The sequence below is a fragment of the Vipera berus genome, assembly GCF_964194415.1.
Source record: "Vipera berus genome assembly, chromosome: 6".
Classification (NCBI taxonomy): Eukaryota; Metazoa; Chordata; class Lepidosauria; order Squamata; family Viperidae; genus Vipera; species Vipera berus.
The window spans coordinates 63,801,852-63,824,013 of NC_138208.1; the positions used below are offsets into that span (position 1 = coordinate 63,801,852).

At 41.2% G+C, this 22,162-nt stretch overlaps 1 protein-coding gene across 1 annotated transcript; it reads right to left on the bottom strand.

Annotated features, from left to right (window-relative positions):
* Positions 1 to 1,034: 1,034 nt before the first annotated feature.
* Positions 1,035 to 19,834, bottom strand: GCAT (glycine C-acetyltransferase). Its single transcript, XM_081330212.1, has 9 exons — positions 18,719 to 19,834; positions 16,420 to 16,550; positions 14,112 to 14,213; positions 13,276 to 13,422; positions 12,716 to 12,870; positions 10,237 to 10,319; positions 7,637 to 7,808; positions 6,039 to 6,160; positions 1,035 to 2,194 (listed from the first exon to the last, which is right to left on the bottom strand). The coding sequence occupies exons 1-9, from the start codon at positions 18,915 to 18,917 to the stop codon at positions 2,043 to 2,045; spliced, it is 1,263 nt and encodes a 420-aa protein (XP_081186338.1). The 5' UTR covers positions 18,918 to 19,834; the 3' UTR covers positions 1,035 to 2,042.
* Between the last annotated feature and the right edge of the window lie 2,328 nt (positions 19,835 to 22,162).

Genomic DNA, 22,162 nt, shown 5'->3' on the forward strand with positions numbered 1-22,162 from the left:
GATTGCCAGTACGTTATCAACTAACTGCAATGTGTTAAAAATCCTTTGTGATGAGACGTTTTGATGTATATGAGTTTAGCAATCTCTTGCTCAGTGTTGTTTAGAGTAGTCATGGGCCAGTCACTTTCTCTCTGCCCTAGGAAACAGGCAATGACAAACCATTTCTGAAATTTTATCAAGAAAACTGCAGGAAGTAGGTCAGTCAGTTGCCAGGAGTCAAGGCTGCTTCAAAGGAATACATACAAATTCTATTTTTGCAATTGTATCTTATGAACATTGGCAAAATGGTGGAGCCTTGGTGGAGCAGTGGGCTAATGCCTCCCTAAGTAACACCAGCTGCCTGCAATTAGTGCAGGTTCGAGTCCCACCAGGCTCAAGGTTGACTCAGCCTTCCATCCTTCCGAGGTAGATAAAATGAGGACCCAGATTGTTGGGGGCAATAAGCTGACTTTGTAAAAATGCCGCTTGGGGGGGGGGCGCGAAAGCCCTAATAAGCAGGCATATACATAGAATGAAGGCTATTGCTAAGCACATTGATTTGTGCTTCTTAGATTGTAAGCCGCCCTGAGTCTTCGGAGAAGGGCGGGATATAAATGGGATTAAAAAAAATGTATGTGAATATACTGCTTTGTCATCTTTTTCAAGTGTTCATTTCCTCTACCCTTGTCCTCCCCCACTCAGCAAGCACACTATAACCTGGAAAGCTGCAATAATGAAGAGGATTAAGGAAAGATACTTTGATATTCGTCTCTTTCCTATTCAGTTTGCTGTTGCTCAGGACAACACAATCCAAGAGGTATCGCTGCAAAATGTCTTGAGTAAGATGAATCATTATTGCAGATTAGAGAGAACTAGGAAAGGTGCATATGTCCCATTTTTCCATGTGTTTCGCAAAGGTACCTCATGTAATTCATTGATCGCACAGAATGTATGTTTCTAGCCATTGCAACTAGCTCACTGGTTGCCACCATCCTTGTATGTAGTGCGAGATGTGCAGAGATATTATTTTCACCTCAGACAGAAAAAGGTTTGGTTTATGCTAATTTAATGAGCAGTCAATACTGCTTTTTTAAAAAAGAAAAATGACAATGCTTTAAGGTATATTTTTATAACTTATAAAGATATACATTATATCTTATAGTTGTGCTAGTCTGATTTTACAGACCCGATCGCTTTCTTAATTTTAACAATGGATTATACTAGTAGGGCTTCCGTATGGAGGCTACAGAAATATAGAATCACTAGCCTGGTGCACTATATTTCTTTGCTGCTGTTTTGTGCTGTCCAGATTTTTACAGGCCAGATATGGTAATCTCATGTACATGGTAGAGTAGCAAAATCAAATTTGGCTTTACCCCATTGCAAATATGCTTGTACTCTGGCTCCTTTGCCCCATTTAGAACAGATCCTATTCCCCACTCCCCTCTTCCCACTTCTAATTCTTTTTTTATACAAAGGAGACTATTAAAACACAGAGAACCAGTATATTTGTTAATATTTTGGTATATTGTAAGGGCAATGAATATATCACAATGATGGAATTTCATAATGAAAAGCAATATACTGCAATGTATGTATGTTCTGCTGCCTTGGGGTCCCTGAGGCCAGAGTTACAAATATGCCCTCTAGTGATCAATCTGAAGAAACTGCTTCTATAAAGAGAAATTTAGTTCTGCAATGAAGAGGTAAAATGGAGCCACAATGGCCTCATCATAAGACCCAAATCAGAATGGAGTATTTTATGCAACCATTTCCCTTGTTTTATAGGCTCTGATTGCCTTTGACCATGGGAGAGGCAATCATTATTAATCTTCTAGCATAGTATTGGACTGTAGTTCTTAAAAAGACATAAACCTTCAATTAACATTGCATCATTGGAACTATTGCAAAGTAATCCATATAAAAGGAGCAGGCAAACCGTGGGATTTGGAACTATAATTTTCACAATCCTTATCATTGGCAAAGCTTAAGGGTTATCTGACAGCAAAATAGCATCATTTGATTCCAGTTGTAGAAAGGCACAGTTCACTTCCTGCAGCCATTTAAGGCAAGGCTCCATGTTTACGTCCCACTTCAATAAAGGCCTCCACACATCGATCAATATCCTCTTCACTGTGAACAGCTGAGATCTGAACTCGGATACGGGCTTTTCCTTTGGGCACTACAGGATAGCTGAAGCCAATGACATAAATGCCTGTTGGGTGACAAAAACGGTGCTGCTGTTAGTCCAACCTTGGTTTTGCTGTGGGTTGACATAAAGGAGTGAAGTTGGGATTGCTCTCTGCACTTGGGAAGGGTAGCTGCAGCTAGGTAAAAATGCTTCCCACTTCCGTTTCCCTCATACATTCATTCACTCACAATTCTACTCACAAGTACCCAAGCTGGTGTTCCAGCTGCTTGTAATAATTGAGTCACATCTGGCATTTTCAAGCACAGGCTGATTTGCAGAGGCAGCCACATCCCACCTCAGTTCATAGCTTACAAAAGCAAACACTAACAGAGTGGATATGGACGAGAAAAAGTAATAAGCCAAGGACATGCAGATGAGAGGGGTGGAGGTAATGTCTGGAGATTGGCAGCTATTACAAGTAGGCAACAGGACTATCATTCAACAAGCCATGGTGAGCAGCATATCCTGGTGGGAGGCCTGCCTGGAGCTTTGTGGGAGCTTGATAGCAACTAGAAAAGGAACAACCACACTGAGGCAACACATTATCCTAACAAGTGCAAGAATTTTTGGAAAAAGGTTGCATGCTATTTTATAAAATTTGAGACTTTTGTTTGAATGGAATATTAAAAGATTGAGCATAAAGGACTATGTATTAAAGATGTATTTACATGGCAATGGCAACAGGGTACAGCTTGGACAAGAGATTGGATTAGAAGATTAGGTTCCTTCCAGCCCTATGAATTTAGGACCCAGAACAATAGCCTGTTGTTGGGAAGGTGTGTACTGCAATAAAGCATTGTGTACATATTTGCTACAGTGTGGTGTGTCCAGTCCTAGGAAGCTTCTAAAGCAGACCACAGTTGAATCACCCTTGGCATCCTCTGCTTCAACTGGCCCTGCAGAGTTTCAGGCCAGAATCTTTCCTAATCTAATTAGGAGAAAAGTTCTAAAGAATGCAGAAGAATGAACAGAAAAAGGAGATGCTCTTGGAAGAGTAGATGGCTTTAAGAAGAGAGAAGACAAGGAACAGAAGCAAGTAGCTAAATTGAAAGGGCATTTCAGAATACTCCAAGTCAAAATTCTGATTTCACTGCCTCTTTATGACTCATCAACCAAGGTGGAAGCAAATAAATCAGCAGCCCTAAAGTACTATATAAAAGGGACGCGGTGGCTCAGTGGGTTAGGACGCTGAGCTTGTCGATCAGATGGTCGGCAGTTTGGCGGGTCGAATCCCGAGTGCCGCGTAACAGAGTGAGCGCCTGTTACTTGTCCCAGCTTCTGCCAACCTAGCAGTTTGAAAGCATATAAAAATGCAAGTAGAAAAATAGGGACCACTACGGTGGGAAGGCAACAGCGTTCCGTACTCCTTTGGTGTCTAGTCATGCCGGCCACATGACCATGGAGACGTCCTGAGACAAGCGCTGGCTCTTTGGCTTTGAAACGGAGATGAGCACCGGCCCCTAGAGTTGGAAACGACTAGCACACATGTGTGGGGGAACCTTTACTTTACCTTAAAGTACTATATAATGTCTTAGAGATAATTCTAGGATCTCTTTCAAAATCACAAAATGGCACATTTATGAGACAAAAGAGATGTTGAAAGTTGCTAAAAGTTCAGTTATTTGCCATGACTCATCATAGGGAAGATGGTCACAAACTATTTTCCACTCCATAGATACTAAGGTCAAAAATAATGAATATAAGCTGCAGCTACCTAGATTTCACTTAGACATAAGCAAAACTACCCAGTAGTAAGATTTGTGGAAGAGTTGAATAGTCTACCTAGGAAGGTCGTGGGTTCTCCATCTGAGAAGGCTTTTAAGGAAGGACCCTTCTTGAGGATGACTTAATTGGTTTTCCTGGATACAGTTCACTGAAGTAGATAACCCTTGAAATAATCTTTCAGTTGTTAAGATAGTTCCATAATTCTATGAATTCCAAAAAGGAATTTCTGCTTCATTTATAAAAATAGTAGAATTCTCAGAAGCAGCAATTTAGTTCAGATGTTTCTTCTACAGGCAGATGTTGAGCTTTGGTGGCCAATGGGACCAGGATTGCTATTGCTGAGCGATGTGGTCGTAAACTGTGATGCATTGCTGTGCCGGTGTGCAAGCACAAGATGGCTAGGGAAGAAGGGGGTTGGTGGGTGCATGTTTGTGTGCAAGTGCAGGAAGGCCTAGGGAAGGAGGGTGTCAGTGAGTATGAGCATGCTAGGGGGGAAAGAGGGAACAGCGTATGTGAATGAGGGAAGAAAAGCTGGGGAGGGGATGCTTATCACAGTGACATGTCATCTTCCTCGCCAGCTTCCCATTGACTTTACATGCAGAAAAGGTTGGTAACAGTGATCATGTGACTGTGGGATGCTCTGATTCAGGGGTGTCCAACCTTGGCAATGCTGGCTAGGGAATTGTGGGAGTTGACGTCCACAAGTCTTAAAAGTTGCCAAGGTTGGACAGCCCTGCTCTAACTGGTCGTTAAGTATGAGCTGGTTGCCAAGTGCCCAATTTCTATTCACATGACTATGGGGGAGGGGAGGGGTGGTGCAGCAACGGCTGGGACTTTGAAGACTGATCCTAATTCCCTTCATTCAGTGCCATAATAAATTCAAACCGTCACTGAACAAATGATTGCAGCTCAACTATTTGAAATTGAAAATTGCCAAGATGTTATCCTCATTTACCTGTTCTGTTAAAGAATAAATTGAGTGGGACAAGAAAGCACTAGTTCCAACTCTGATGCCCTTCAATGCAGAAGGTTGTGATTTCTTTTCTTCTCACAGTGCTAATATTTTAAGCAGGCTGTTACAAATCCCCTCTAAAAGTTATGGATTATTACTGCCCATGATATCTAGGACAGAATGTTTAAAGGATACTGGATATAGCGTGATAACTTTAAGCCTTCCTACGATTTAATTGGCACTGAAACCAATTCCTGAGGGCAAAGCAATCACAACAGATTATTTATTTATTTATTTATTTATTATTGGGATTTATATGCCGCCCTATCTCCCGAAGGACTCAGAGCGGCTAACAACAATAACATACAATAATACAGAAGTTAAAAGCAAAATTAAATTAATGGCCCTGTAGAATAAATTAAAATTAAAATTAAAATAAGTTAAAAATTAAAGTTAAAAATTAAAAACATAATTAAAATCCCTGTCAGTCCAGGTCAGCCTGGTGGAAAAGGAGTGTTTTGAGGCCGCGGCGAAAGGACTGGAGATCTGGGGCCATCCAAAGCTCAGGGGGGAGCTGGTTCCATAGGGCTGGCGCTCCCACATAGAAGGCATTTGCACTCCTTACCTTTTCCTTCCCTACCTGTACTTCTCCAACCCGATTCAGAGACACTTCAGGGACTCTGCATCTGACTTATAAATCTGAGTAAATGATGAACAGGGACTGTGTTTTTATGTACATGAAATGTAAGGGTGTGTTTATTAGTTTGTTTCTCTTACTATTGTGGTATTATAAAGGTTAAGTTTCCCCCGCACATGCGTGCTAGTCATTTCCAACTCTAGGGGCCGGTGCTCATCTCCGTTTCAAAGCCAAAGAGTCAGTGCTTGTCCGAGGACGTCTCTGTGGTCATGTGGCATGACTAGACGCCAAAGGCCCACAGAACACTGTTCCCTTCCCACCGTAGTGGTCCCTATTTTTCTACTTGCATTTTTACGTGCTTTCGAACTGCTAGGTTGGCAGAAGCTGGGATGAGTAACAGGCGCTCACTCTGTTACGCGGCACTCAGGATTCGACATGCCAAACTGCCGACCTTCTGATCGAGAAGCTCAGTGTCCTAACCCACTGAGCCACCTTGTGGTATTATACAACATATTACATATTATATGAGCCCCCTACCACTACAGAACATTTACCTCTTTTTAGTATATCATCAGCCATCACTGAAGCTAACCGGGCATCACCCAACATCACAGGGCAAATAGGATGGTTATTGCCTGAAATTGTAAATCCAGCTGCTGCCATCTTACTTCGGAACCTGCAGGTCAGAGGAAAATCATATTTTATCTATTTTGAGCTAAATGGATATGCCTGGCATCTCAACAATTCAATCCTTAGGAACAGTAACTTCCTAAGAAAATTCATATGATAGGTGCCAATAATTATATAAAGTGAGAACCATTGAGAATTTGTGTGGTATAAGGGGACAAGTTCCTCTTCTGAAAATAAATAAGATCTAAGCATACTTGATTATTTAGTTAGGCAACAACTGACTCCAGCAACTCTCTTCTTCTCCTTCCCACCATTGACTGCAAAGAAACTACAATAGTTTGGTGAAGTATGCACACAGACAACTCATTAAGGAGTCAGATGGCTCCTACTCTCTCTTCCCCCATCCTCACACACAGAAGACTGGCTGAAGTGCTTTCCCCATCTCACATTAACCATAAGAGGATTCAGAGCTCATTTGCAATGAAGGCACAATTAGTCTAAATTCCATATTGCTGATCTCAAATCATTAGGAAGAAGACCAGGAGAAGCAGCACTTGGTGCTACCAGAATTGGATGTGTAAGTTCAGCACATTGTGACACCTTTAAGAAGAGGCCAAGGAAGAACAGGGAAAAAAATGGTTCTCATGAAACTGACCAAAGCAGTTACATAAAAACTCTGCCAATATCCACAGAATGCTGGGGAAATATCAGAAAATGAAATGGAACATTCTGGAGGCTGGCTGGCTAAAACAAGAGGACCGTGTTACTACATTTTGACAAAGGTTCTACCTTTTCTATAAGCTGAGCCAGTTTCATTAGCTCGCCTAATTGGCACAGCGGTACAAGGTACTTCATTGCCTTTGCCTGAAATGTTGAGCATTCATTAAGGATTGGGATCAGTATATAGAAAAAGCAAATCAAAATAGAAGACAACAGGAAGAAAAACAAATCCTTCCTATAAGGAGAAAATATGGAAATCAGATTAGTCTCAACTGTGTAGCAATTCTTAATACATCTTTTAGGAGACAGAGCTATATATGGAATTATAAGTATTTCAGTGGGAATACATCTGTCTGAGGCAGAGAGAGTTTGGTTCATTTCTCAGTTCTCATTTGAAAAACAGTTATTGGAACTGGATGAATAAGGATGAAAATATAAACTTCTCAGCCCAAGCTGATAAGCCTCTTTTTTCCATTTGTATCACAAAACATGCCCAATGGCTAAAATATGTATTACTGGAGGGAATCCTTGCAGAGTAAGGACTGTTGATTTGTTAAACTCTAGAGCATGTTTCTCAATTCTTGCATCATGCTAAGACATTACACAACTTGCTTAGTTTCTGCTTGGCATTCTGTGTTTATGGTTTAACCATGGTTTATGATTTAGCATGCAGTGCAAATATAGGTTTATTTAAACAGTTAAGCAACCCATACGCTAGTTTGATAGGTAAACCAAATCCTCTTAGTACAATCTATTATTAGATAAATTATTAGAGTGAAGGGCACAATATACCCTCCCTTACTGTGAAGTCTTGGCAGCCATGGACTGTGCAATGGCATTGCTCTCCATGAGTAGGTCCAGAGCTTTGGAGGCACAGCCCACAACCGCAGGAGGCAAGCTGTTGGAAAAGAGGTAGGGGCGAGAACGTTGCCGCAGAAGATCCACGAGTGCTTTAGGACCAGTTGTATAGCCACCTACAAAGAGAAAAAGTATTTTTTCTATTACAGGCAACCAGTAATCCCCAGTGAGTCTTCCAAGGACCTGACACACTGTATTTTTTGCTGTTTTCATATTCCAGACAGTGATGATCGAAGATCCCAATGGATTGCCATCTTAACTGGTGGTCTGTGCTCCTCTTGATAATTCATACTCTTGTGAAGAAGAGTAAGTACAGTATAGGTCAGGGGTCGGCAACCTCGATTCTGGGAGTTGAAGTCCACAAGTCATAAAAGAGCCGAGGTTGCCGACCTCTGGTATAGGTAGTCCCTGACTTACATTTACAATTGAGCCCAAAATTTCTGTTGTTAAGTGAGACATTTGCTAAGTGAGTTTTGCCTCATTTTACCACCTTTCTTGCCACAGTTGTTAAGTTACTAACCCGGTTGTTAGGTGAATCAGTGGCTTCCCCATTGATTTTGCTTGTTAAAAGGTCGCAAAAGATGATCACATGAACTTAGTATGAATGGTCACAAATATGAATTCAGTTGCCGAGCATCTGAATTTTGAACACATAAGCATCGGGGTGCTACAAAGGTCATGTGAAAAATGGTCACGTCATTTTTTTCAAGTGCCATTGTAACTTTTTAACAGTCACTAAATGAACTGTTGTAAGTCGAGGACTACCTGTACTCAGCAAAAAGAGCAACCAAGTTCTTTACTTCACTTTGAAAGGAACCCATATTAGATGCAGGAAGAAGAAATAAATGGCAAACACAGGCAAAATGTTTTGTTTTCCTTAAAGGTAAAGGTAAAGGTTCCCCCGCACATGCGTGCTAGTCGTTTCTGACTCTAGGGGCCAGTGCTCATCTCCGTTTCATAGCCGAAGAGCCAGCGTTTGTCCGAGGACGTCTCCGTGGTCATGTGGCCGGCATGACTAGACGCCAAAGGCGCACGGAACACTGTTACCTTCCCACCGTAGTGGTCCCTATTTTTCTACTTGCATTTTTACATGCTTTCGAACTGCTAGGTTGGCAGAAGCTGGGACGAGTAACAGGCGCTCACTCTGCTACGTGGCACTCGGGATTCGACCCGCCAAACTGCCGACCTTCTGATCGACAAGCTCAGCGTCCTAACCCACTGAGCCACCGCGTCCGTTTTCCTTAAGGAGAGGTAAATCAATATCTCTGTGGTCAGCAACTATACTTTTGAATGGCTAGAGGTTGTAGGTGCAAAGAACTAAAGACAGCATAGGATGAGGTAAAGCCTGAATTTCTGGTTTTTCTTTCTGTTACAATAAGGCTGTTGTTCCTATCAGTGGCTTAATACACGTTACTTCTCCTTTAGCCCCAACCTGAAGAAAATTATGTTGATATTATTGGGTGGCTTGCTACTAAATTTCATCAGGGCAATGTTGAGGGACTCGAGAAATGTCACAAAATGGGCCAGGTTGATGGAATGTGGCCTGCAGCCAACCCAAATTTATCTAATGGTCATAGATATTGCAAGAGGTAGACTTTAAAGTGTTATGTATGTTTAGAGGCTTGGCTAGGATTTCCTTTCAAAAGGGGTCAGTAAAAGAGTTTAAGTCCTCCATAGTTAGAATGGAGAAAAACAATGTGAAGGAACATGGATATGGGAAGATAAAACCCATCCAAAATGCTTCTTCCTTCCATGAATAGGTTTGTGTGGTGTTGGTGGATCAATTAGTTTGGTGTGATACATACCCAGGAGTTACAGCTGACCAAGAAATGGACAGAAATAGTACTAAGACTGGACAGCCGTGAATTGCTACCTGAAATTCAATTATTCTCTTAAATTGCCTTTTCTTATGCAAACTTCGGTCTTGCACAGCCTTCCCCAAAATGAAGCCTACCATCCTGACAAATAATAATGGCAATTGGTATCAAACACATCTAGAAAGCACCAGGTTGGAATAGGCAAAGGTGTCTTTAGCACAAGACCATAAATCCATGCTCTCCTTCACACTTATTTCCATGCAAGGAGCAGGAAGATCTGCAAAACTGCTTGTGATGTAAAGCGAGGCATAAAGAGCCTTGGTGGAGCAGTGGGCTAATGCCTCCTTAAGTAACACCAGCTGCCTGCAATTAGTGCAGGTTCGCATCCCACCAGGCTCAAGGCTGACTCAGCCTTCCATCCTTCCGAGGTAGGTAAAATGAGGACCCAGATTGTTGGAGGCAATTAAGCTGACTTTGTAATAATGCCGCTTGGGGGTTTGTGTGAAAGCCCTAATAAGCAGGCATATACATAGAATGAAGGCTACTGCTAAGCTTGTGAGCCGCCCTGAGTCTTCGGAGAAGGGCGGGATATAAATGGAATAAAAATAAAAATAAAATAAAATAAAATAAAATAGTAAGCTAAAATAGAAAATAAATTCTCCTGTCTTTCGTCAAGGCTTCCAGGGTTTGGAAACTATATGTTAAAACCACTAGCTGGAATTGGCACCTGCTGCTCCCCCAAGGGCTTTTCCAAGTGTTGAGTTGATGATTGTTACTTGATCCATCACTCCCAAAAGCTCATCGGTGCCCCTGCAGGGAGAAAAGAACCGTAATAGTTTAAGCCAGGGGTGTCAAACTCCTGGCCCGCAGGCCAGACGCATCATCTGGAAGCCACTCCCACTCCATTGCCAGCAATGGCAAAACTGTCGCGATACGTTGCGCGACGTTGCGAGTTTAACATGTCTGGTTTAGGCAATTCAAGTCATAGTAACAACAATCCAAAATCAGCATGCTTACACTAACTCACTTCATGTAGCCTTGCCCTTCCAGGTAAGGATACAAGCAACTATCTAGTTTGAAAAGGAAAAATGTAAATTCTAATAGAATACAAGCCATTATTACAGTCTTGTCCAACTCAGCATTGGGACTTGGATGATGGGAGAATTGCAATTCAATACATCTGGAAGGCATCAATCAGGGAAGATTATTCTATAGCACACACATTTTTGTATGTTCTTGCTTTTTAAGTCTCCCTCGAAAAGACTTTGCCCCCAACAGATCTAGAATTGTCTTCCACACGTCTCTGTACACATAAGAAGTCACTCCAGAATAAGTTTGATGTCCTGTCTGCACAGAACTCTTCCATCAAGCATATTGTTCTTCTTGCTATTAAAAAAGCTCTTATGTTCAGAAAGTATTGGGAGATGTATTCAAAAGAATCTATTTGAAAAAAGGGACTAACAAAGTCTGATAGCAAGCAGTATACATTATACTCAGATCCAAAGTGAAAACATATGCTTCAGATCCAGCCCTCTCTCTATTTGTCAGCTATTCTTCAGAGAAGTAGAAAGAAGGTACTCAATGCTGGGTTTGAAGAACTCTTGCACTCTATTGGATCTGCATATTATACACCTCAAGGTGAGTATATAATCTGAATGTGCTTATTTCTCCACAGCACTTGTGTTGCAGAAGATTAATATAGTTTTAGGAATACTTATCTACCGCTCATGATCAATTCCCAAAAGAATTCCCAGAAACACAGTCTGAGAAAAAATTGATCTATGTACAAGGAGTAATGCAAGCATAAATAAAAGGCTAATACTTCCCTTTAAATACAGAATTTCACACAAATGTAAATACCGCATGGAATGCATTGTATTTGTTGTCATCCTACAAGCAGAATGGCAAACACATTATCGTCATCCTTTAAGCAGATCCCCATTCCATCAAACCTTTTATAATGATGTAACTTCCATTCTAGTCCATGATTCTTGTTATCAAGAACCTATTATATACTGCTGAGAGAGGGATAATATACAGAGAATCCTCACTTAAACCACCGCAATTCGGACCGGCAACTCCATTGCTAAGCAACATAGTACATCACCAAACCCAACATATATCAAGCGACTACAATTGTTAAGTGAATCACCTGAAGCTGTTAAGCCACAATTTGCAACCTCTTGCCAGCTTCTCCATTGACTTTGCTTGTTAGAAGCTGGCTGGGAAGGTTGCACATGATTGTATGACTGTGTTGTGATTCAGGGTCAGCCTGTGGGTTCGGCAGTTGGGTCGGACGATTCAGAGGAGGAGGGGGGTGTTGGAGAGCTTGCTGAGGATAGTATTGAGGCTCCGCAGAGCCCTCAGCCAGGCGCCTCTCATCTGGTTACGACGCAGACCCAGCTGTGTGAGCCTGACAGCGTGGATGAAGATGACCCACAGCTGACCCTGTTCAAGGATGCCCGACGCAGGAGGCAGTCAAGCAGGAGTAAACAGAGGAAGGCAATGGGGCACCTTGGAAGGAGGCAGAGAGAAGCCACACCCTGAACTGTTTAAAAGGGGAATGTGTGGGAGGGCTGGTTTGCTGAAGGCAACCGTTTGAATAGCTCCTGTTTCATGGTTCGTGTTTTGTTTTGCTCTGTTTGCTTTTGTGTCCATAAATTTGGCAGGCTTAGTTCCAGCCTCTTGCCTTCTTGTAAAGGGGTTGTCCCTGCCTTTTCTGCAGGGCCCGTAGTAGGCTGGTACAGAACAGACTGTGATATGCTACAAATGTTGTAAATTACACTTGTTGCCAAGCATTTGAATTGCAAACCCATTGCTGCATGGAAGCTACAACTAATGTAACTTTGATGATGGTCATAAATCTATTTTTCAGTGCCATAGGACATTCAAATGGTTGCTAAACAAGACAGTCATTAAGCAAGAACTATCTATACTATGCAAAATCATACTGTGTTTCATTTGATCTTGACTTAGCTTGTTGTGTAAATCCAATCATTGTGGACCAGAAATCATATCAATAATGCTTTGCAGTGCTTTGGACATCATGGTTTATTTAAGAAATCATGGATAATTTGATGTGACAAGTCAGAATGCAGGATGTGTATACACAGAAACAAATTTTAATTTGGTATTCTCAACAAATATAGTCACTATAGCTGCTTTTCTAAAATCCTTTCCATCAGAAAAAAGTAATAGTTTCTTACCTGCCATTGGGCCCAAGAAATCCAGTGGCATGACATTCATCGATAAAAACAAAGGCTTTGTATTTATGAGCGAGGCTACATATTTCCTTTAAGGGGGCAATATCCCCATCCATGGAAAAAGCACCATCTGTGGCCACCATCCGTAGACGATATTTCTGTGCAGAACAGTGGGTAACAAAGTATGGGCAAGAGATTCTGTCTAAAGAACCTGAGAATTTTCTTTTGCTTTGGTTTTTGGGAGATCTGTTCTACTGAACAATCTTGGACAGAGGTCCCCACCGCCAGGTTGCAGCTCATTACTGGCCCATGACCTATTTGCAACCGGGCCACGCAAGTGGTGGGCCAGTGTGCAGCTTGTCTTGCATGAGTGGCAGGGTGGCATGCGTGCACACACATGTGTAGATCAACTTGCACTTGACCTGTGTGTGCATGTTCTGGCCTGTTGCTCGTGCAAGTTGAGCAGCACGCACACTTGTGCACCGGCCCATCGCTCGCATGGCCCGGTTCCCCTCTCCCCACCCTGTGCCACCAAGCTGCAAAGGAGTAGTCCAGCTACTAACCTGTGCATCCTGCAATTTGACTTCCAGATCTTGCATATCCATGTGTTTGTAACGATACTTATTGGCTTTACAAAGACGGATTCCATCAATTATGGAAGCATGGTTCAGTTCATCTGACAGTATTGCATCTTCAGGTGTCAGAAGTGCCTGTAAATATCAGAAAAGAAATTGTTATAAAAAACAATCCCATCATAAATGGGAACAAACATTTTAATATTGCTACGGTATTTATTTTTGCTGTTTGGAATGTTGGTATGTTTATTTTGCATATATGTAATAACAGTCTTTTTACTTGAACAGTTGTTTTTCTTTGACAGCTATTTACATTTTTTGTTCTATACTCTTATGTCTGTTTCCATATGCAAGTTTCTGGAATACTGTTTACTACATACTTATGACACATTAAGCCATGGTTAATCATGATTAAATAAATTATATTTGGCTGGGTTTACACAATAGACTAAACCAGATCAAATCATATGATCAGCTTGCCTTCAGAAGCTGAGTTCTCCAACACTGGAGGCTTTTAAGAAGGGACTGCACAATCATTTGTCTAAAACGGTATAATAGGATGTCCTGCTTGAGCAGGGGGTTAGGCTAGAAGACCTCCAAAGTCCCTTCCAACTCTCTGTTATATCATATCATAAAACCATATGACGAATCTAATCATGGGGCCATAATAACTTCATGATGGATCAAAACAATTTTGTTATTTATTGTAATAAAACTACTATAGCAAATCATTCAGAAATTACTGCAAAGACAATTGCATTGCGATTGTGATGGGTAATCCACCCCTCACTGCGTCAGTGTCCTATTTACACAAAGTTAATAACCTCAAAGATCCCAGCATTGGCATCAAAACAGCTGATGTAGAGAATGGCATCTTCTCTTTGATGGAAATGAGCAATCTTCTCCTCCAGATCCTTATGTATATTCTAAAAAGTTGGAAAACAGACAAAAAAATCCCAACATAAATCACCACAACTATCACTATTACTCATGCAGGTTGAAAAATCTACACCCATATTTTTGGCGATATAATCACAGTGCATGCACACATTGATAAATCATGATTTGCCTCAATCTCATTAGATAAGAGTCATAAGCAGCACTGTGCCATAAACAATCCAACACATCTGAGAATAGTAGCTTGAGAAAAAATGCTATTTATTATCTAATAGATCCGTACCTCCAACATTATGCTCAATTAATTTCAGTATGTCCAGGAGTAACTCATTGTTCTCCACACAGAATAAACTTCTGACACAACACCAAACACACAGTATCTACACAGTCAAATCCGAATGGAAGGCTGATATTAAATTCTGTTTCATTTTCAGAAATATCCAAATAAGTCAAAGTGCATTAACTATTATCCCGCCAAGACAAATCAAAGTAGCTTTAGATTTAGAAGGGCCTACTATATGAGAAGGGACGCGGTGGCTCAGTGGGTTAGAACGCTGAGCTTGTCGATCAGAATGTTGGCATGTAAAAATGCAAGTAGAAAAATAGGGACCACTACGGTGGGAAGGTAACAGTGTTCCGTGCGCCTTTGGTGTCTAGTCATGCCGGCCACATGATCACGGAGACGTCCTCGGACAAGCGCTGGCTCTTCGGCTTTGAAACGGAGATGAGCAACGGCCCCTAGAGTTGGAAACGATTAGCACGCATGTGCGGGGGAACCTTTACCTTTACCTTTACTATATGAGAAAAGACAACATCCGAATTGGATAACAGGTGTATAATAGAATGCTGAGAAACTCAAATCTTATGAACTTTAGGCTCCTAACACCAGAAATGTGTTAGTAATGATATTTTTTCGTCTTTTTATATTGCTTCCTGTCCCCAAGTTTAGTACTTTTGCTATAGAATTAGAGATTCCATAATATAAACCTGAGGGCTGTGCACTGCTTTGGATTTAAAGGCAAAAAAAAAATTACTCAGCCTGCAGGGGCACGCATCTGCCTGCAATTTCTTCAACCAAAAGTCTTTTCCTGGGATTGTGCTGTAAGCTGGGGAAAGGTCCTGGAGATTTGAAATTTCAACTATAGAATTGCAACCAGCCAGCCTTCCACAGAAGATCTATATATTGCTCGGGTCAGAAGGAGGGCTGAGAAGATATACAGTATGCAGACCCCATACATCCTGGACATAAAATTGTAGGGGGCAATATGTTGACTCTGTAAACCACTTAAAGGTAAAGGTAAAGGTTCCCCCGCACATGCGTGCTAGTCGTTTCCGACTCTAGGGGCCGGTGCTCATCTCCGTTTCAAAGCCGAAGAGCCAGCGCTTGTCCGAGGACGTCTCCGTGGTCATGTGGCCAGCATGACTGGACGCCAAAGGCGCACGGAACGCTGTTACCTTCCCACCGGAGTGGTCCCTATTTTTCTACTTGCATTTTTTACGTGCTTTCGAACTGCTAGGTGGGCAGAAGCTGGGACGAGTAACAGGTGCTCACTCCATTACGGGGCACTCGGGATTCGACCCGCCAAACTGTCGACCTTCTGATCGACAAGCTCAGCGTCCTAACCCACTGAGCCACCGCGTCCCTTGTAAACCACTTAGAAAGGGCTATAAAGCACTGTGAAGCGGTATATAAATCTAAGTGTTAAATGCTATACACTGTTTCAATTCCTCCCCCCCAAGACAATGCTATAGGGCATTGCAGATCAAAACTAGACACAGGGACAGTTTTTCCCTCATGCCATCACTCTGCTGAACACTAATTCTTACAGTGCTATCTAATATCTATGTGTATTTACCCATGTAGTATGGCTATTGCATTATTTATCCTTATTATATTCTTTACTCTTTATTGGTATTATTTTGATTATTATTCTGTTGCTTTGCATGTACACTGAGAGTTTCTGCACCAGAGACAAAGTCCTTGTGTATCTAATTGCACCCCATATGTTCCAAAGCACTTTTATTGCCTCCAAATTAAAGTGCTAAACAGTTCTAAGAAATAATACAACAGAACTCTGTCTCGCTTCTGAAAATCTTTAACCTATGCCCAGAGCAACTGTTAAGCAAAATTAAATTTTCAAATGCTTGCTCTGCAAATGTAGTGCTATCAGGTATTATTCATTGAATTATAAAATGATAGCATTTACACAGATCCACATTCCTATGCCTTCCTACTTGTGTTCCACAGATGAAGCGGACAGAACTGAGGCCAGCTCCGTACTTTTCCAGAGCATCATGTCCAGCACGGATGACTTCTGGATGACTAGAAAGTCCAAGGTAATTGTTGGCACAGAAATTCAGGATATCTGCAAAAAATGACATGTATTAAGAAGAGGAATTGAACTGGGCACAAGTAGTTGAGCCCTGTGCATCTTCTTAAATAATTCTATATTTCTATATATTATATAGAGAAATATATTCCATATTTCAATTTTTAAATTGTAGATATGATTTTGTTTTATGTCATGAAGTGGTCTTGTCTACTTAACCTAGTTTATTCTTTTTGTCTGAGATTTGAACATCTGAAGATAGAGCCTTAAGAATAACATCCTATAGGTCTTCCTCAAGGTTGATCCTCAATTGCAGGTTTCAATACTAATATATATGTGTATATATATATATATATATATATATATATATATATATATATATATATATACACACACACACACACACACACACACACATACACCTGCACATACAGTATAAGTAGTCCAGGCCCACTAAAAAGGCCTTTCTTTACACCAGCAAATATGGGAGAATGAATCTTTGTTTGGATTGTAATGGATATAAATGCAAAGATTAATCATGGGACTAGCAAGATCAAAGCTAAATTATAATATTAATCTACTCCAGAAGTGGGTAAATTGAGGTCCCAAATATGAATACTTGAATCCCTTTCTTGTTGGCTTGGAACCACCTTTGGCACTGATGGGCTGAAAGAAACCTCAAGAGCCTGTGCTGTCAATAAATCTGGGAAATAGATGAAAACTAAAGTAGAAAGTCGTAACAAAAGATATCAGTGTTAAAAAACATGAATTCCCATATCTACCCCAAACCCACTCTTGTACAAATATGGCCTCATTCAAAAAAGTTGATCCCAACCCTTAAAAGTTCGCCCTTCTTCACTTATCCCTCCTATCCCAACTTTCTTAACTCAACTATCACAACAATTTTCACATGAGTGTGGTGAGGAAGGAATTGGCCATGGAGATGGTATGAACATTTATGCAACAGGTTAATTCTCACTCAGAAACTTGCAACCTGTGCACTGGTTTCTAGTTCAGCAAAATTCCAAGTACCACTCCTTTTTAAACGTATTCTCAAATGACACAGTGCAGGTCAAATTATTTAATGAACAAACAAAAAGAAATACTAAAGAGTTAAAAATGCTGTGTCTAAATGGAAGTAGGGACTAAAATGATAAATGTTGTTCTGTATACAACCGCACAGCCTCGTGATTGGCTAATCCAGCCGGCAGGAATTCTTGGACACCGGGTTGGGTGCCTGAGGCAAGGCGGGAGATTCCAGCCAGAGGGTTGGCCAGCCTCCGGCACTTGCCAGACATATAAGCAATACAGGGCCATGCGAGGCAGTTCGACCACGTGCAGTGAAATAAACAGACAATAAGCAGGCGGAACATACTAGCATTAATATTTTAGCACAGCTTTTGTGCTTTTGTGACTATATGAAATTTCTCATAATACATTTGATGAAAATATGTTCTCACTTGGTAGTTTGGATTAGCTGCATCTGAAGATTTTTAACACACATCATTAGAAAAAGCTTTATTCCTAGAGCTAATTTTTATTTACAGTTGAAAAATGGCACTGAAAACTGGGAAATTTGCAGATGGCTTCCAATAAGAAGTTACTAGATTTTGTTTTAGCAAATCAGTGGGCTAGGGTTTAAAAAAAATGTCAAATCAGTATTACTTGAATTTAAGATGAGTTTTATTCAACAAAATACCATTTTTCAGGACTATAGGACACCCCAAGGGACATATAAGAAAGATTGGGTTTGAACCTTTGTGTGTTAGAAAGACCACAGATGCATAGTTCCTAAGAAAAAGATGTGGTGGCTCTTTCTGCAAAGTCAATAGGAGCTGTCCCATACAAGAGAAAAGTAACCTTAAAAAACTCCCTTTTATAGAAGTGACGGGCCCGGAGCTGACTGAACTCTCTTATCAACTCAGGATTGAACTCTCAACCTTCTGAACGGAAAGCGAGCATCTTCACCACTGGGCCACTCTAAAAGTAACCTAAATCCTCACCCCTTATACTTGATCTGGGATTTCTTTTTTCCCTTTTCTTGTAGGGTTAGTAGCATCATGATAGTCTGACTTCTGCTTACCAAATGTGCCAGACTTATAAGAAAAGGGAACATGACTTCCCGAAACTATTGCCAAATAAGTTTCGATATCCCCCTCTCCAAAGCTTCGTTTCTCTTTCGTTTCTGTTTCCCAATGGCTTACCTCCTCGGCTGCCTTCCACATTAATATGCGGGCCTTGCTTTGATGTTATCACCCTCTCGTTCTTCCAGGTCCCAGCCCCTCGGATACCTTCCAGCTCACCCTCCAGCAGGCGCTTGAGCTGGGCCAAAGCAGACTGCGCCCGCGAAGGGCTGCATTGCCCCAGAACAACCGGGGACCGTAAGAACTGGCTGCACAACATGGCTTCGAAGGCAAGCGCCACACCGACAAAGGGAGAAGATAAAATTTGAGAGACTACTCACACTAGACATCAAGTAAAAAGAGGTGTGGACTGAGCAGCCAATCGGAGAACAGAAAAGGCTTCTTCCCTCCAGCCGCACCAATAAGCAGCAGGATTTATTTAAAGAGACAGAGAAACGCTAAGGGGGGAAAAAATGATATTCTGACACTTAAGCGGAGCTGAAATTGAACTGAGATTGGTAAGGAGCGGAATGAAAAATAGCCAGATGGGTTATTGGAACGAGTAATGCAGGTCTAACAGGAAAGAATATAAAGAAACCTGAAAGCTGGCTTAAGTTAACTTAAAATTATCTTGCTTAAAATTAACCGATCACCTTTGTCAGCAATTTTGCATTTGTTTAGGAGCTTTGTTTCTCTTAGGATGCCTCCTCACTTTTCAAAATTATAGAGACCCCAAAAGAGGTTTTGTTTGATTAGTTATATTTATTGATATTTATTGTATTAAAAACTAAAATGGATGCATTTTCTGCTATTATTGCTTATTATTATATTATTTTAATATTGTATTATTTTTCAACATAGGCTGGCAAATAATTTCGATTTGACAGACCCCTGAGTGGGTCTTGGGAACCCCCAGTGGTCGTAGGGCCACATTTTAAGAAATACTGGTTTAAGGGAATGTTTGGCTAGAAAAACAATGGAAAATTTTGAAAATGTATGTTAATATGGATTAGTAAGAATTGTTGTGAAACACATGGTATTTCCTTCTCTCCCCCACCCAAGTTAATGCAATTGAAATCTCTGAAAAAGAGAAGCTTGTTTTTGCTGAGTTAACACAACAGACTACAGCAACATGTGATTACTTGTATGTGGCTTGTTAAGTGAACACAACCAATGGCTCTTGAAGCTACTGGATGTTTCTGGAAATGGAACATGGCATAATAAATCTATCTGGTTGCCTGTTTTCTGTGCTCAACCTTCATTTCTGAAAGGAAATCAAATGGTATACAGTATAGTATATATTAAAATTTCTCATGGCTGTTATTCAACAGCCTTTTTACTCTATTAAGCAGCACTGGGGTTTTAGGTTTTCTCTGAGCCTCAGTTCTTCTCCAGACAGGCGAATGCCTGTATCAAATAAAATTACACTGCCAATTGCAAACTTTCCAAAGTAGAAACTTTGGAGATGTTTTGCTAGGTTTCTTGGTCAAATTACTCTCACATTTTCCCTGTGGAACTGCCTTGAGGTCAGTTTGAGAGCTACAATCAATTTATCATATACAAATTATTAACAGAAGTCAGGACATAGGATCAGTTCAAATTGCCAGTGCTTTTTCTTTAACACAGGGGTGTTAAACTCTATTTCATTGAGGGCCGCATCAGGACTGTGGTTGCCCTCAGGGGGCCGGGTGGGTATGGCCAGGGTGGGTGTGGCCTACTGGGTGGGCATGGCTAGAGTGCATATGGCCTACTGGGTAGGCGTGGCCAGCTCTACATCGTTTGCATCAAGGGTGCCTATGGGGGCCTGGGCAGGAGTGGGACAGGGTTTCTGGCAGAAGGAGGGTCTCTGGGCCAGGGCCAAGGCAGTGGGGGACGTTCCCTCACTGTTTCCAGGATGGCTTCGCGGGCCACATGAAACCACTTCGTGGGCCGGATCCGGCCCCCGGACCTTGTGTTTGACATGTCTGCTTTTAACACATACCCACATGGGATCAAAAACCTCTCTGGAATTGACTGATACACACCCAGGGATCTTAATGTGATGTTCTGTTGAGTAAGATAAGGTGGATGGAAATTGGAGGGGACCATCTCTTACAGAATGATTTCTCTTCTTGGCTTGTAGAATGATGACCTTTCCAAATAGGTCTATCTAACTCTGATTTCAGGCTAGGAAAATTTTGTTTCCAAATTCAAGAAGTTTATCTCAGACAGGGACAGGGACAGCTCACCCACACTTCCTAAACTAGCTTGCCGATCTAGATATCTTGTTTATATGCTGAGAAATGTGCCAAAGGTGCTTTTTCAAAAGGCAACTGGATTTTTTCCCCTTGAAGATAATAATAATTAATAATAATAATAATAATAATAATAATAATAATAATAATAATAACAATAACAACAACAACAACAACAACAAAACAATAATAATAATAATAATTTGGAAGGGACCTTGGAGGTCATCTAGTCCAACCCCCTGCTAAGGCAGGAAACCCTATAACATTTCAGACAAATGGCTGTCCAGTCTCTTCTTAAAAACTTCCAGTGTTGGAGCATTCACCACTTCTGGAGGCAGGTTGTTCCACTGGTTAGTTATTCTAACTGTCAGGAAGTTTCTCCTAGGTTGCTTCTCTCCTTGACTAGTTTCCATCCATTGCTTCTTGTCCTGCTTTCAGGTGCTTTGGAGAATAGCTTGGCTTCCTCTTCTTTGTGGCAGCCCCTGAGATATTGGAACACTGCTATCATGTCACCCCTCACCCTTCTCTTCGTTAAACTACACATACCCAATTCCAGCAACCGTTCCCTATATGTTTTAGCCTCCAGTCCCCCAATCATCTTTGTTGCTCTTCTCTGTACTCTTTCTAGAGTCTCGACATCTTTTTTACATCGTGGTGACCAAAACTGGATGCAGTATTCCAGGTGTGGCCTTACCAAGGCATTGTAAAAAGTGGTATTAGTACTTCATGTGATCTTGATTCTATCCCTCTGTTAATGCAGCCTAGCAATGTGTTGGCTTTTTTGCTGGATGTTTTGCTTCTCATCCAAGAAGCGTCTTGGATGAGAAGCAACACGTCTTCAAGGAAAAACAAAGTCCAGTTGACTTTTAAAAAAACACCTTTGGGACAACAATGACTTGCATGAGAATCTCCATGCTGAAAAATGCTATCCTGTTGCCAGTACTGCAGTAAGAGACAATTGAAGCCCCTCTGCAAAAGAAATATGGGATGGATTAGGAATAAGCGTTTGCCTCAGGCAGAACTGGTTGACCTTGCCCAGTTTAAGAAGCATTCCCAAATTGCTGAAATGTTTAATTATGTATCTGGTTCATTGCTAGGGATCATTCAAAGTGCTGGTTACAATTGGTACAATTAGTGGTTTAGGATCTAATTATTTGAAAGATTGCCTCTCCTGTATAAAGTTGCCTGGCTTTTGAGATTTCCAATAGTATGTGATATCCAAACAATTCCCTGATAGAGACCAACTTCTTTTTAACTGCTGTACCCAAATTTTATTTTTGTTTTGTTATGT

What these genes read in the sequence shown, in the direction of transcription:
- GCAT (XM_081330212.1), bottom strand. Translation starts at nt 18,917, where the DNA reads ATGTTGTGCAGCCAGTTCTTACGGTCCCCGGTTGTTCTGGGGCAATGC. An exon ending in GCTTCATCTGTGGAACACAA is followed by an intron (nt 14,214 to 16,419) that starts GTAGGAAGGCAT and finishes CCAACTTTTTAG; the next exon opens with AATATACATAAGGATCTGGA. An exon ending in CCAATGCTGGGATCTTTGAG is followed by an intron (nt 13,423 to 14,111) that starts GTTATTAACTTT and finishes TGATATTTACAG; the next exon opens with GCACTTCTGACACCTGAAGA.